The sequence below is a fragment of the Ammodytes marinus genome (genome assembly GCF_949987685.1).
Source record: "Ammodytes marinus genome assembly, chromosome: 12".
Classification (NCBI taxonomy): domain Eukaryota; kingdom Metazoa; phylum Chordata; class Actinopteri; order Uranoscopiformes; family Ammodytidae; genus Ammodytes; species Ammodytes marinus.
In genome coordinates, this window is record NC_137216.1 from 8491537 (window position 1) to 8507857 (window position 16321).

Here is a 16321-nt window from a genome sequence, read left to right on the forward strand (position 1 = left end):
TTCAACATAGGACATACTTTTAAAATGGATGTGAATATGTTGTTATGTTATCTGTTTTCTTATACTATATATCAAATTATTTTTTAAATTATTTTACTGATTAAAGAAACAAAGCCAACCCTTTTGTGGCAAACTTGCTTCAGACCTCTAATCCCCCCTTTATGTAAGAACAAATCCAAATTGCTTGTACGACAAAAAGGAAGGACCCAATTTGATTTGTACTGCTTTTTAATGTGTTTTTCCATCAGAAATAGTAAAAGCCATACAATGTAGCAAACCAAAAACAGACAAAGCTCTATACAGGCATAGTAGCTCATTCACGCACATTCTAAAGTCCAGACTGATCTGTTGGGAGTGAGCAGATGCCGCTGGAGTTTCCATCTTGGCAAAAACAAATGGCAAACATTCAGCTTGGAGTAGAGGACGTCCTCTTTTCTCAGCAAGCATTTTGTTAGCAAAAAAAAAATAGATTATTCTGTCTCATAAGGCGAGTCGAGACACAGTCGTCACGTGGAAAACAATAACTGGTGTTTTCTACTCATGGGCATCTTTCTGGGCAGGGCTGGGTTGAGTGAGCCTTGACGATATTGTGTACAGATTGCAGTCAGCAGTGTTAAGACTAACAACTTGACTGGAGCATGCAGGCCCTTACTAATAAATAATGGAACATTCTAGTCAGATATAAAAGCCCTGTAAGTGCTGTATTTTTTATTCCTTGAAGAAGTACATTGGAGCCAATGTAAACCCCCAAGCTAACCCTTATGCAATTAGTTTACATCATGCTGCCAGCTGATCCAAGAGCATAAGGCCTAAAGGAGAGAGTCATGTTCTTTACATCTCAAACTTTAAATGGAACTTTAAAATGTGAACGCAAAACTCATTTGCAAAGTAAATTTGGCTGCAAATCAATTCAAATTTAAGTTGATTTTCTAAGTGACCAAATGACCTAACTCAGAAATGTCCCCTTTGACATGCCATAATCACAGCTAAAACACTGTATTCAAATAAAAGTGGTTCCTTTTGTAGTGATCTTTCAACACCACATGGGGGCAGCAGCCACTGACTGAAGGGACTGTTTGGTCTGCCTCCACACACGCAATTATGAAATGAAATGGGTCTGTCAACGTCCATACCCTCTTTTTACACACGTAGAAACACACTGATAATACTTCAACATTTAAGTGCTAAACTTGGACAATGTATTTTCTAGGCAGGTTTAAGTTAATAAAACAATTGTATCGGCATCACCTTTAGAATAACTCCAATTCGGACTTTAGTGACAACAATCTTTCATAGAAAATATTTTCCCCCATCTCTTGACAAAAAAAACCCAAGAAAAAACATAAACAAACGTTAACAAAGAGGATGTAATGCTGTGAAAAAAAAACATTCAAAAACCAACAGTGATACACTTTGAAATGCACACACTTTACACCTTTATATATGTCAATGCGCTCGACTTGTTAGCCAAAATAAAAAGCTTTTCTTTTCTTCTCGCGTTCAGTAATCTTGATGTATACTTTATAATACATTGTATACAGGATAACATAGATGCAACAAAGCAAAAAAATAAATATCTTAAGTCACTGTTTGGAAGTTTATATATATATATATTTATATCTATATATATGTATATTTATATGTATAGCTTACTTTTGGGTAGGGTGTGGGTGTTAACAGTTTTGGCCGGCTGACGCAAAAAAGAGCTTTGTTTTTCTATTAACGGAAACTTTGAACACAGAAAACTGAAAGCCCTTCAGTAATGAGCAAAACAGTGTGGCTATGTGCTGCACCGACTGAACAGATAGTGTTGTCAGAGAGCAAGCTGATGCTTTTATTTTCTTGTCTGACCAAGGAGTCGCGTGTAGGCGATTAATGCTGTGGCCGTGTTACTGATCCCTCTGTGTTCACATGGATAGCAAAGATGCACAAACAATTGCTTTATCTCATATTGTCAGACTCGAGCTGCGCTTCAGGGGAATAACCGCCTACACTATTGCATCCAAAAGAGAAAAGGACCTGTGGTGGAACAACGTTATTTCCAAGTTTTGGCTATTTGCATATTGAAGACAGCCAGTTTTATGTTCTTTTTTTTCTTTCTTAAAAAAAGCTCTGCATTACAAAAAGAAAGTCAGGCACCGAAAATGTAATCTAGAACAGTCCTACTCATAAAGCAATCTAGAATATTTACACAGACCTCTAACCAGCTGCGAAAAATGTCCGAAAACATTATGTTGCAAGGTGGCGACGGTGCAGAATTGACCTACAGTATCAGTACAAACAGAAAAAGAGACACAGTTCAGTATTTTTTGATCAAGCAGCCATATTTGTTTTACAAAAGAATACTTCCAACCCTCCGACAGTGGCACACTATACACGCCCCTGACTACCTTCTTTTTTTTTATCTTTGGTTGACCGGACAGAAAAGCCTGATAGATTTACAATCCGCCTTTTACATCATACAACTTGACTTCTTCTTTAAAAAAATAGAATAGAAATGAAACAGTCGCCAACAAAATAAAAATAAACATAACATTGGCACACACAGTGTCATTCCCTCATCCTGTTCATGTGTTGCCCTGTCAGGGAGTTCACAATCACCACCCTGTCCCATTGTCGCACACAGCCACGTCCCATCCTGCACTTCCTCTGGTCCATTCTGGAGTCCATCCAAGAAAGAAAAAGCACATGCATGCAAGAAACACACACACACACACACACACACACACACACACACACACACAAACTCTCACACACACACACAAACTCTCACACACACAGTCGCAGAAATACACACACTCACAAACTCTATCCTGTTCTCTTTCTCTCTCACATCCAGACACATACGTCAATGTAAAAGATGCAGGAAAAATAAAAGGTGAAGGCGCGTTGAACAAAATGCGGAAAAAAATTGTCCAAAACAGAAAGTAAGTGTCTGTGGTTAAATAGGAAAAAGAAAATAACCAAAGGCATTTTTTTTTAAAGCGCCAGGGGTTTTTCGCTGAGGGCTTCTTCACCGCTTCTGCGCGGCGATCATCTTGGACACAAAGTTGACGATGGCGTTGGCCGGCTGGTCGGCGTCCATCTCAGCGAAAAGGTGGCTCACGTTGTCGGTTGTGCTTCCCTGCTTACGCGCCACAAACCCAAACAGCCTGGAAGGGACAGAGTTATTTCATTTGGTTTATTATTTGTGCTTTAAAAGCAATGTTTTACCGGGTCTTTAATGGCATCCATACCAAATAGACAGCTGAAGTTATAAGAGATTTAGTTTTATTTAGACGGCGATGTAATTTGCCGTGGTAAAAAATGTGTCCGATGTAAAGGGGTTCAACCCAAATAGTTAGTTTGCTTTTCAAATAGCATTTTAATCAACTAGAATTGAAGAGAGGATGCTAAAAGTGTGCCTCCAACTCTCAAGAGGAAGGGTTGGAACAGGGGCAGATCTACAGTGGCACGCGCGCACGCACACACACACACACACACACAAACAAACACACACACACACACACACACACACACACACACACACACACACTGAATCATGTGCTTTATGTAACCCCCCTTCGCACACATTTGTCTGTAGAAAAAGTCCAATCAAAATTATATTGTAAATCCACTTACTTGGCTGTGCCTCCCTCAGGCTTGTTCCACCTGTGACAATTTGAAGAGAGAATGTGTTAACAGATGAATACAGCTAGAGAACTGCTATATTTTAAGTTTTAAGTAGTTATTCTAAATAAACTGTGGACAAAAAAGCTATTTAGGATAACCAGACCTTCTTGGAACTGCACTGTTCAGTGAGTTTGCATCAGAGGATTAAAATGAGCCATGAGTAGTAATGGTGAATAATCCCTTTTCACGTCTCTGTACTCACTTTCTGTCCTGAGGGTCTGTGTCGCAGAACGTGACAGTGTTGGTGGGATAGTGACGTCGGAAGAAAAGCCTGTGAGAGCAGCAAAAACCACAATAGAGATTACAGACACACCAAATTACACCCACTAAATGAACAATGTGCATTGTTTAGCCATAAGTTTAAAAGTAAAAAAAAAGTTTATTAATTCTGATGTTAGCAAAGGTGCTCTTTATTTCATGTATGGTAGGGTGCCTGAGCTGTATAAAATGCCAAAGGAAACTCTGCAGAGATGGATTTTTAAAGCAAATGAGCTGTTGATTGAAATACTGTAGTAAATAATGAGAGCTTGATCTGTTAATTCTTGTATTAGCAGTCGCTTATGACTCATGTCAACGCTTGCTCTTCAAAAACAAAACCCTATCCAGACATCAAAACGCTGTCTGCAACATAATCTCCAGATGTCATACAATGTTTATCTGGTGAAGACTTCTTTTCCCTATTTCATAACTTACTTCCTCTGGTTGTCGGTCAGTGTGATGCCTTGTGAAGACACCTTGAAGTGCACAATGGTGGCAGCGGGCGGAGAGGCGGCAGACAGTGTCTCAGAAATGGCCTTTGCGACAGCCTGAGGGCCTGTCAGGGACTCCATGTCCACTGAGTTGAGGTACAGCACGTTGCACGCTGGGGGAAAGAAAAGCAGAAGATGTCCAAGTTAGACAACAGAAAGTATTATGTCGAGTTGCAAACATGTTTTCAGCATTTTCTCATTCACCATTCTGTAAAGACAAAACTATAAGTACAGTTCAAAAGTGTTATAGTAATGCTTGTTTTGACCTGCTCATGCAGCAAATATTGATTTGTTCTACATTAGAGAGCATGCTTCCTTGGAACAAAGCTGGGCCTCAAACAGTTTTAGAAAACAGATTTATTCAGGTCATTCCACGTGAAACGAGAAGCTGGGTAACAATGTTAACAGACACAACCTAAAAAAGGGGAATTCTGGTCACGCAAGGGACGTTATTAATAATAATCGCTCATCATTTGTGCGGGTTACATCAGACGCAGACAGACAGCAAACACATATAGGATGCACATTCCAGATGTAGGGTTTCCAAAATAAAAGTGCACAGGGTTTACCATGGGAATCAGCAGGGGCCCCCTGCACTGGGATAACAAGGATGTCACGTTGTCAGAATGTGTGAATAGAATGGTTCAGGAGGACATGTTGATATGGTTGTATTGGAGTCATTGGAAGACTTTTTTTCAGTGGGAATAAGATGTTGTTTATACCTGCTCCTTGTTTCAGCCTCTCAGCCACTGGATTTGGTGCTGCGACTTCTGCTGCTCCCTCGATGAGATCTGCAGAAAAGCAGGCAACACTGGTCGTTACCGGGACGTTCAAGTTTTTGAGATGTTTGTCTAACATCTATTTTGCTTCCATAACATGTCTTATTTCATACTTGTGTAAATAGAAGGTTCAAAATGGACATTTGGGTGTTTATTTGACTAAACCTTGTCAGTTTGCATCTGTATATTTCTCCTATAGAACCATCTTTAACTGCCATTAGGTCAACATTAGTTAGTTATTCTCGGAACTATTCCGAAGGTTATAACAAAATGATTTGGTCATATGTTGTTAATTGTCTGATTAATTGTACAATGTATTCTTTAAAAAACATGCAAAAAATGCATTTAGAAGAACTGAACATTTTTGATTTATGAATTAAATAATGTGATTAAAAATGTAATCAGCAAGTTAAATCCTTTAAAGAACACACACACACACACACACACACACACACACACACACACAGAACACACACATGGATGCACAGACCTGTCGTAGGGATAAGTAGTTTGCAGGGGAGGGCCAGTGGTGTGATGGCATGTTGGTAGACCAAGGCAGACAGGCAGCCTGTCCAACAAACACAAGACACAGTCAGAAAAAAACACTCAGCTTGTTTTCATAATCTACTTTCCACATTGTGAGCAAACTTGCATGGTGTAGCTTTTTCAACATTACTTAAAATAGCTTCAAGTGACATCAAATCTATTAAAAACATTGTTTTTTTTAGTAGCACTCCCCAACACCTGTAAACATTCTTCGACGCAATTTTAATGGTGGCTGACAAAACCTGGTTCTATTCCTGTCACGAGGCCCATCACTCTCCATAACTTATACTTTAAAGGAATACTTCACCCATACGGAACCAGCGTTCTATCATTATAAAATAACTATTATAATATAATGAATGAGGTTTTTCTTCCCTCAGTCTTCCCTCAGTCTTCCCTTGTCCCAGCTGTCCTGTTATTCCTGACCCTTACTGTGATGTCACAGTAAGGAAACTGTAGGGTTAGACAGTGAGACCATAAAACACTCTTTCTGCCTTTTCTCAGGCTAAGATGATCCGATTTCAATTTTTTTTTGCACGTTTATACTAAATAGGATCTCCGAGTTCAATACGCCTTCATATTACCATCGGTGAAGTAGGCCTTTAAGGTTGGATGGATTTGGTTTAATGTGGCCAGTTAGATTTACAATGGTAAAGAAATATATACAATTTTATTCATGTAGAAAAAACCCACTCCATCAAACGGCAATGGCACCCAAGGGAAGGAAGGATGAATTGAGTTATGGGATAAATGTGGTCGAGTAAGAAGATACAAGGAGAGGCAACACAATAGTTTACAGAAAGCAGTTTGCCCCAGTTTTGGATTTGGCAAGGGAAGCTTTTTCTCTCCCAGTACATGCACACAAACACACACGCAGGCACGCAAGCACGCACACACACATACACACGTCATACAACCTTGAAGTGTAATTAGTAGGGAGAACATGAGTTAGATCACTTCAGTCAATGCTATAATTACAGATTATACATTACAGAACTTGGCAAGGGGGTGCAGATCTTTGACAGAAACAAAGGCACACACACAAAAAAGGAGCACTCATGTTCATCTATTCCTCTCAATGCTTTACTAAGCTGTCAGTGTAGCCTACTGCTCATGTTAGCGGCTATATCAGAGGGGCAGAGAAGGTCTAGCAGGCTTCCACTAACCAAAGTAAGGCTCGTTGGGACAGCCCTTCAGCTTCACTCCTTTGGGGCTGCTCTCGATCAGGAAGTGCCTCACCAGCTCATTGCTTGTGTCACCTGCAACAATGAAACAAACACAAAGAGAAAGAGAGGGTTGAGCGTGATGAACACACATCACCTCATACCTTTGGCATTAAGATATTAACTTTAGTTTCTGTCTCCGCCCCAACCCCTTCAAGACCAAAAATAGGGCGAAAGAGGAGCTGCACAAAACACCGGAGCAGCCCAAATAAATAGTTGTTGCATTAGTAACCGCTTGGAAATAGCCATTTATGTACACAAGCATCCTGCCCCCCATTACCTTTGTGACACACAGAATACACCTCCTACCTTTCTTGCTCTGATGCGCTGAGGGCGGAGGAGAGGCCACCTTCATGGCCAGGCCGTACGCCCCCCTGAACGAGTGACTGTCCCGAATGACAAAGGCTCCGGGCTCCCTCTCTCTCAGCAGGCCGATGGCTGGAAAAAAACAGTGGACATTCACTTCATTCATATGGAAATGGGAATTATTTGGAATTGTTCCCGTAAGTTTCTTAGCATACTGGCGTTAGCATTCAAAACAAAGGATCGCTGTGCCTAAGAATATTGTGTCAGAGTTGGCCACATTCAAGGAATCAAGGAGAGCTACAGAAAAATGTAGCAAAATGTTATAAGAGCGGCCAGTGGTAAATCAAGTCCTTACCCTTCGAAAAAAGAAAGAAACATGCTGACAAGTCTGTGATTCATTAAGACTACAACTTCTAACATGACACTTTGTTTAAGACACTCCATTGTTCAGTGAGAAGAGCTTTAGAATCCATTACTTCACTATTTAGCTCGATGTCTCAGCCTGTCCACATGTGATAGCTTAGGAAAGGGAAGATGGATGCGATGAGCAACAGATGCAGATGTTTCCCTAATTCTCTCCATGTGGTGTGGCTTTTCCCCTGGGAGTGCATGACACTAAGTATAAACTGTGTGCATGTGAATGTGTGATGTCACTGCAGTGGAGCATGTGCTTGTATTTAACATGTTATAGTCTCAATACAGGAAATGAGAAAATGCAGTTGGGGAAGCCAATAGGCATTTACCTCACAACTAAACACATCATTGCAGAGCTGTGTATTTACCGAAAAGTGTGTATTTCTTTCTCAATGCATATTCACTATTGTATGTGTGAGAGTGTGTGTTTGTGTTTGTGTGTTTGCAGCCATTTTTCAAACATGGTTTTGTAAGGGCTTGTTTGTGTGAAGTAATGCACCATGACTTCAAATGTCACAAAAGTTGAACAACAAGAGCTCAATCATCCTAACCACATTTTAAATCCTTAATAGACTAATCCACCGAAAACAATGGTGGCCTATTTCCCCATTGCAAAGGATTACAAGAACATCCATACAAACAAACTAAACCTGTAACATAAGCACTTCATTACTTTGCTCTGTGTGTTGCAAACAAATCATAGTTTTGCCAAAATATTGCTAAATAAATATCTTTCTTTTATACATCTTGCTAGCAAGGTTGGCTGTTAACCTCACTGGTCAATGGAACTGGAAAACATAGTTGTATCTGTATAATTAGTATGTGTAACATATTAGAATATGGGTGACTCTTTCATATCTAAAAGAAAGGTTGCTGGTGAAACATTCCTTAATAGAATTGTCTAAACATTTTGGCACACACTGAACAAGCCGACTCCATCTTGAGACCAGGAGGAATACTAAAAAAGCTTTATAAAAAGAAGCTCTCCACCTACTTAGACGTACAATTGTTTGAACACAAAGTAGCAATTAAAGGGCAAGAATTGTTATGATAATTATCTAAAAGTCATTCATGGAAATAAAGTATTTCAGAAGCTTACCTTGCTCCCTGGAAATGTCTGGTTTATACCAGAACTTGGACGTGTCTTGGACAAACTTGACATTTAGCCTGCTCTCAGGACTTCCATCTGCAGAATAAAACATAATGTCACTGAACATCACTGAAGTGCCCGACATTAGCCAATAAACTTGCTAAAGTGATTTAGCCAATGTACTAAAGTGAATTTGTGCAAGGCGCATTGGAGTTCAAATCCGGTTGGTATGCCAAACTACAGCTGTCTGAGTATAGCTGTGGCTAAATTAGAGGTTGTTAGACTTGCAATGGACTAAAAGCACAACAAAAGCAAACATCCCAAATATATTTTCATGACTCTTTTGATCATGGTTGTCCTTACCGGCGATGTTGAACCTTGAGAAGTCATTGAGGGTGTGGAAGTAGCTCGGCGTGGTGCTCCCTCCGGCCATCGGGGACATGATCTTGCCGTTATGCGTGCCGTAGGACTGTGCTCCGTTTGGCCTATCGCCGCTGGACATGCGCCTCTTCTCCGGAAGCTGGGGTTGGAATCCGGGGGCCGGGCTTCCTTGCCGGAACCCTACCCCACCACCCATCCCCATCATCATGCCTCCGTCCTGGAAGCCTGCTGGCGATATGGGGAAGGAGGGAGTGGGCGGTCCCTGGTAGCCAGAGGAGCTGCTCTGCCTTGACAGGTTCCCGTGCCTCTCGTCCGGGGTGGTGTAACCGCTGTGCATGGGGTGGCGGTCCAAACTGGGGCTCCTTTGGGACACCTGCGATATAGACGGGTGACGGCCTAAAACTGGACTTCCATGGGTGTTTGTGATGGATGGCTGTCGGCTGAGCACGGGGCTACTCAGCATGGGCTGGCCCAAGGACGGCTGTCTGCTGAGGACCGGGCTCCGTTGAGAAGACCCTTGTCCCAAGGAGGCTGTTCTGCTTAATACTGGGCTGCTGTGAGCTCCAAGATGATGACCAAGAATGGGACTGCCATTGTGCCCTACCATGCCCTCCAAGCCATTAGCGGGTGACGTTTGCTGGCCCGGGATAAAATGCTGCTCATAATTCTGAGCAATCGGTCGCTGCTGGAGAACGGGGCTGTGGTGCGATCCGAGCATGTTGGTCCTGTGCTGTGCAAGAGGACTTCCCTGGCTTAGAATTTGATGGGAGGGTTGTGAGGTGGGATGGGTGGGTTCAGGGTGTACATAGTTCCCCAGTAGGGTGTTGTGGCCGACATGGGACAGCGTAGGGGTAGTAGTGCCAAAGTAGGAAGAGGTTGGAGAGCTGGAGTCTAGGTAAGAAGGAGTGGGAGTGCTCAGCGCTTGGTACGAGGGGGTGGGAGTGGGGTAGGCACTCTCTGTCGCCTGGGAGCGGAAGCCCGAATCAGTAGTGGGTTGGGACGGAGTGCTAACGCTGCTCTCTGCTACGTGGTGGTCACTGCAAGATAATTGGAAAAATGTATTAGCCAGCTGTCGTTAAGTAGAAAATCTGAATATTAAAGTAAAAATCATGAATAACATTTACAAAACGAGCAATTGACATAAGAAGCAACTGATGGCTCCAAAAGATAATTTTATTAAAATGTTACTTTTTATAGACACATTTTCATGGTGTAGTCATTGTATACATTTTACAGTGCGATTGCTTAATCTCCTCTTTTCAGCCTCTGTCCGAAATGCTCAGTCTCGTCAAGCCCCACCTACCAAATAGCCTAGTCTGTTCTGATTGGCCCTGAAGCTAACTGGTGTTTTAATCTGACTGCCAGTTAGATTCAGGGGTTTCTGAGGGGATACTAATCAAAGGCGGAGGTAGTGCTAAGGTTGGTCATGAAGGGCGTGGCTTCTTCACTTGCAGTCAGAGAAATCCGACTGGGGTTTTTTTACTCAGAAAGGTTGTTTTTCACTCAGAATTTGGGAGTCTCTAGACACACCACGGACCCATATGAATGTTGGAAAAACATGGAAAGGTGATTTGACATAATAGATGGCCTTGTTCTACATGTTGGCTACATTCTGGTCTAACACCTGGCCTTGGACCAAACAGTAAAAATGCTTAGTCATGTCACTCACCCCTGTGAGCTCTGGATGGGGCTGCTGCTGGACAAAGGTGGGTTCAGTGTGTGAGAGGAGGGACCTGGAACTCTCTGCTGGCCTGTCATCTCCACTGGTGGGCTTAGGCTCCGGGGGGACGCAGGCTGTTCTCCACCTGCCTCTGCAGACCTCGCCACAGACTCTACGTAGCTTCTTGGTGCTGCATGTGTGAGAAAAAAAAAGTTTATCTGTGAGACACATGTTTATGTATAATCGTCTATATTTCTTATTCAATTTAGCTTTGTAGCATTGTAGTTGTGTTTTTGACAATTATGTCCCAATGAACTGTATTTTAAGTACAATTTGTTAAAAGCCAACACATTTTAAAATATGGGTGATATAATGCAAAACAAATACATACAAAAAGATGTAGACGTATGCCTGTGATGGTGTCTGAGTGTATGTTGCTATGAAAGTGACTTTTTCAGACAAGAAATTAAATGGTTTTGCTGAACATGATATGTAGGTGGATAACAACTGATTTCAGGTAGAGAAACACGGGTGGATGATATTAAAAACTTGATGGTGGATGATGATCTGCTGCAATATAGCAGCACTCTTACCTTCATCATCCTCACTCATGTCATCATCTGTGGTGCATCATTGGAGATAATCCAGAAACAAAATTATGTAAAGGAACAACGGTTTTTTCCTGTACTATGTTCATGTAAAGCGCTAGTGCGTAACTTCTTATGCTCCACTTCTTCCTATGTTCTGTTTTGTGGAGCTGATGGGCTTAATCAACCTTTGAGTCAACTAATCTGGCGATGGCTTGAATGTAACCAACATTCATGTATATGAAAATGTTATGCACTATAGCTTTAATTTTAACAGTTTAGTGTCCCCCTTTAAGCTTTCAGTTACACACACAACTATTGTCTTTTGAGAAATGTTAAAAACCTGGAAAACTTGCATCGTTGGTACTTTGTTGCCAGGTTTATAATATATTTTTGACCATGTACATTTGATAGAATTTTTATGTTTCTCAGGTCATCACACTTTACATTTGAACAGCATTAGAAAACAATAAAAAATGTGGCTTTAGTTGTGGCCTAGTCATCCTCTCCATTTATCAGATAGGAGTGGCCATCAAACGTCATCATTCTTATTGGGTGTTCCAACTAACCTGAGCCTGTTTGATGGAGTTGGATTTCTGCTGGGTTGTGGGGCTTCAAACCCAAGGCGGACAGTGGAGTCTTGGCAAGACCAGGAGGGGACCGACCTGGAGAGAGAGGGACCGTTATCAGCACACAGCATCACATAGCTCAGCCATCCTGACAGCTGCTAACTAACAATGATGTATCACTCTTTAGAGAAAAAAATAAAAATTGCCAAACCACAAACTAAAAATTATAATGTAATAATATCTATTTAATTAGAAGTTATTTAAATGGCAATCTAAATGGTTTAAATTTTACCTTGAAGTTTATAGTCATATACTAATACATACGTTAACAGCTGTCAAGACAATATAGAGTGGATATACGCATCAGTACAGAATAACACACAAGAGCAACATGTTTGAGGCGTGTGCTCATGCTCTGATGGAGGGGCAAAGCATGCATGTGACCAATCACACTGTGACACACTGCCAGAGACACCACCTCACTCCACCGTTGGCAGAATAAGGTGTGTGTGCAACACAAGCTGGTATCAAAGCAGAGCTGGGTCAAACTGAAAAGTTCATCAAGGGGACTACGTTCCCCTGTTTTTTTCAAGTTACAGGAGGATGGCATTTGTATCCTTCAGTTGATAAAATTTCACATTTGCGATGTAGAATGTAGCTAACTTTTACATTTTTATTTATTTTATGTCTTATTAATGCTAACTTAGTTGTATTCCTCTGAATCAATTGTAGCCACAAAGTGTCCTTGAAAGAACACTAACTTTGACACAGTCTCTGCTAAATTGACACCGGAGGTAGAATCGAGGAGTAACAAGAGCCTTAGTCATATTTACATAATTTACTGGAATTCGCATAACTGTGAAATGTGTTTTATTCAACTTGACTCTCTCCATTTCATGAATCTGTTTTTTCACTTCTAGTGCTAACTACTCCTTCGTTTCCCTCCAGTGTTAACACAAATAATCATGTGGACGGTAGAACATATCTTGTGATAACAATCGCATAATGCTATCACAATTATTAAAGTACACATAAATGGCTGGGTCATTCAGACTGCTGGATAGGGGAGGGCAGGCAGGGTGCTAGCCATGGTGAAATGAGGTAGCAACAGGAACCCACACACACATGACAGAAGCAGCACAGAGAGCAGCAGTGTCTGTGTAAGCTCACAATCACTTTGTGAGCATGTACTAGTCAGTGTATGGATATGTACAAATGTAGGCTAAAGACTGGTTTATTTCTGAATAGGTAAATATATGAAGGTACATGTTGTTATCTGTTTTAAAAGATGGTTATATCAATCAGTCTCCTTGCATGTTGACCTTTTTTTATCAACATGTGTGTGTGTGTGTGTGTGTGTGTGTGTGTGTGTGTGTGTGTGTGTGTATGTGTGTGTGTGTGTGTGTGTGTGTGTGTGTATGTGTGTGTGTGTGTGTGTGTGTGTGTGTGTGTTGCTCTACAATACATCATGCCTGTTTCGTTGCCAGTGCTGCTCTCATGAGGCTCTCATGCCAAAGCAGTGCAGGATTGTGATAAGTGATGGGCAAAGGGTCACTCGGGCAGAGAGAGGGGACGGGGATTGGGGGAGGATTGGGGATTTATTTGGCTGACGTTGTAGAACAGTGGAACTCCGGTAGAGAGACGTGCATCCTCCACTTACCAAATAATCCAAATCAATTATTTGAACTTGCAACCTAGATGCTCCACGTTGAATCAAGGTTGGTGTGTGCGGGGCAGACTACAGTAAGTGAACACTTTGGAATAATGTGATTTGAGGACACACTGCTAATGAGGGTGTAATGGCAAGTCAAATCTGGTGTCACGTGCACTAATTAATTACCTTACCATGCACCTTTCAATAAAAATGAAAATAACTGCAAAATGATAGTCATCTGATTACAGTTAACTACATGTTTTTAACGGTGCACTATGCCGTTTCAGTGGAGGGTGGTTTGTTTACACTTGCAGTGGCTGCAGTTAGAATGAATTCAAAAATTTAAAAAAAAAACGTTGTTCATCTCAGAAAATATAACTACTCTGTGACACTGTGTACGCAATGTTCCCAGTTTGAGGTGAAAGAGGGATATTAAGCCACAGAGCGAGTGTTAAAAATATGGTGTGTGTGTTTTTATGACTTGCTTTTATGGGTGTGCCCTCGGGGAGATAGGCAAGAGGACTGGATGAGGTCATTGCTGGAGCTGGCAAACGCTGTGTTACGTAATACATGACTTGTTTCAGTGTGGGGTGTATGTGAGACCGGGGGGGGCGCAGGTTTGGGGAGATGGCTGTGTGTATGTTTTGTTTTTTATCTTTTCCATTTCCTGGAAATATGAATATCTCATATTTCTTCATCATGATACTAAAAAGAGACAGACTGGGTAGAAAAAAGACAGATGAAGGTTAAATGTGATTAAGTAGCAAGCCAGTCCTGGAACTTTGGACCAATTTTAAGACCAAACTGACTTGGCTATTATGCATCTGTTGATTGATGACTGCCGAAATTCTTGTAAGAAAAGTGGGATTCAGTCTTTAGAAGATGTTGCCATTTAGGCATTTTGATGAGGCCAGAAGCCTGCAACTTCCCACTTTTGCATTCAACATTACAAAATGTGACCCATTTACAATCTTAATCAAATGAAATGGGGTAAAAGTGGAGTGATTCTTTTACTACTCACAATATTTTCTCCCTTTATATTCTTTTTTTTTGGGTTCCACTAATTTAAGACAAGATGAAGAATCTTCAGTGTCTGCCAAGGGACTCCAAACAAAACGGAAAATGTTCCTACAGTATATTCAGTAACACAAGTTAATCTTCTAGGCTACATTTAAGAAAAATTGTCATATGTTGATGATAGTAATTATTGCTACAAAAACCTCGAGACTAACATTAAAACGTTGTTATCCGACCTTCAGTTTGAATGTGGAATAGGCCTACATCTCTTTGTCTTCTTGAACATCTAACTATGCTAGAGCTCCACGGTGCCCTCTGTCAGCCGGAGGGGGGAACTTACACAGGTTGAAGTAAGGGGTTTGCGGCGAGACGGGGAAGGCGGGGGTTTGGGGAAACACCTCACCACCAATTGTGGGTGTAGGACTGATCTGACCGTCCATTTCCTCGAAGGCCTCGCGGTAGCTGTGCATGTGTCTCTGGAAAGTAGAACAATTAGATCAAAAGAAAAACGTTAATATGTATATGTGCATAGAAAAGAGTGGTTAACAAATATTCTGAAGTGTATGCTCTTGTACCTCTTTAGGTCGCCCTCCGGGGTTCATCAGTAGGGCATTGACAAACTCTGGAGACACACAGCGGACGGGGGAGCGGACTGGGACATCCGGAGAGGGACCGTCCTCGGGGCCGCTCTGGTACTGGCCCTCGCTGGCCATGCGCCGGCGGGGCAGAGTAGCAGGCTCGTCTGAGGGCACCGCACGAGACAGGACACCTGAGACGGCAAGAGAATGTTAGAATCGGGCAAGGGCTATGTAGTGGATGCTTGTTCATTCCACTGCTCCACTTCCTCCGGCAATTTCATCAACGTCAGCCATTGTGAATGCTCAGCGCACAGGCCATTGTGTGCATTGTGCAGACAATCAAACACACCGCATAGTTCTTTAAACCTTTGAATTCAACATGCACTCACACAAGGTTAATGAAGGGGTAGCCGCTGATCAAACCAAAGCCCATTTAGTCATAACAATAAACCAAACAAAAAAAGACCATTAATAACCCCACTCTGCAATGACATATCAAACAAAACAGAATGCACAAACTATTGTTAACATTGAGGGAAAATAAAGTAACTCAACCTTTGTGATGTCCTAGCATCAGCTGAAAATATAATAAATAATATTTTTGGAATGCCAGGGAGTAAATGTTCTCTCACAGAAATGATGGCTACTTTCTGATACACTGTATCATTAGATAACAGTTTTTACCCAATGTGGCCAGTTCTGGCTGAACCTCAAAGCAGCCAGTAAGCTTATTTCACTTAATCTTGTTTAAACTAAAAAAGATCCTGAGTACGAGAGAGCGAGAGAAAGCTACCAGCATAAAACAAACAGGATTTGAGTTAAGAGCTTTAAGCTAATATGTGATGCATTGACTGGCGGGCCGAGCTGCCAAAGCCCAAAATGCTGGCCAAAGCGGCAAAGCCAACGTGAAAGACGATCACTGGCACTGGCCGCCGTGGGCTTTTGGAACAAGATGAAGGTTAATGAAAGAACAAAGCGAAACACAATAAGTTTAAGTAAAAAGCGGTGAAGTTGGGGATAATAAATTGTGTGGTGTTGTTTGTGCTGAGGCAGCTTAGTCTGGGCTTTTTCTAAGAGTTTCATATTTCAGACTGAA

General features: G+C 41.6%; 1 protein-coding gene across 5 annotated transcripts in view; it reads right to left on the bottom strand.

Annotated features, from left to right (window-relative positions):
• Positions 1-216: 216 nt before the first annotated feature.
• The window catches only part of tns1b (tensin 1b), a gene marked incomplete at its 5' end in the record, with an annotated part of 174492 nt that continues 158387 nt past the window's right edge, over positions 217-16321 (bottom strand). For 4 of the 5 annotated variants that reach the window (XM_080038119.1, XM_080038118.1, XM_080038120.1 and 1 more), the window contains 15 exons: positions 217-3152; positions 3622-3651; positions 3875-3943; positions 4366-4534; positions 4991-5017; positions 5144-5212; positions 5691-5768; positions 6913-7005; positions 7279-7407; positions 8789-8875; positions 9143-10197; positions 10830-11010; positions 11977-12072; positions 14988-15123; positions 15223-15416. In XM_080038119.1, the coding sequence (XP_079894245.1) occupies positions 3014-3152; positions 3622-3651; positions 3875-3943; positions 4366-4534; positions 4991-5017; positions 5144-5212; positions 5691-5768; positions 6913-7005; positions 7279-7407; positions 8789-8875; positions 9143-10197; positions 10830-11010; positions 11977-12072; positions 14988-15123; positions 15223-15416 (2552 nt within the window). In that variant the 3' untranslated portion in view covers positions 217-3013. The remainder of the gene's footprint in view (positions 3153-3621; positions 3652-3874; positions 3944-4365; positions 4535-4990; positions 5018-5143; positions 5213-5690; positions 5769-6912; positions 7006-7278; positions 7408-8788; positions 8876-9142; positions 10198-10829; positions 11011-11976; positions 12073-14987; positions 15124-15222; positions 15417-16321) is intronic. The other variant, XM_080038122.1, reaches the window with a different exon arrangement.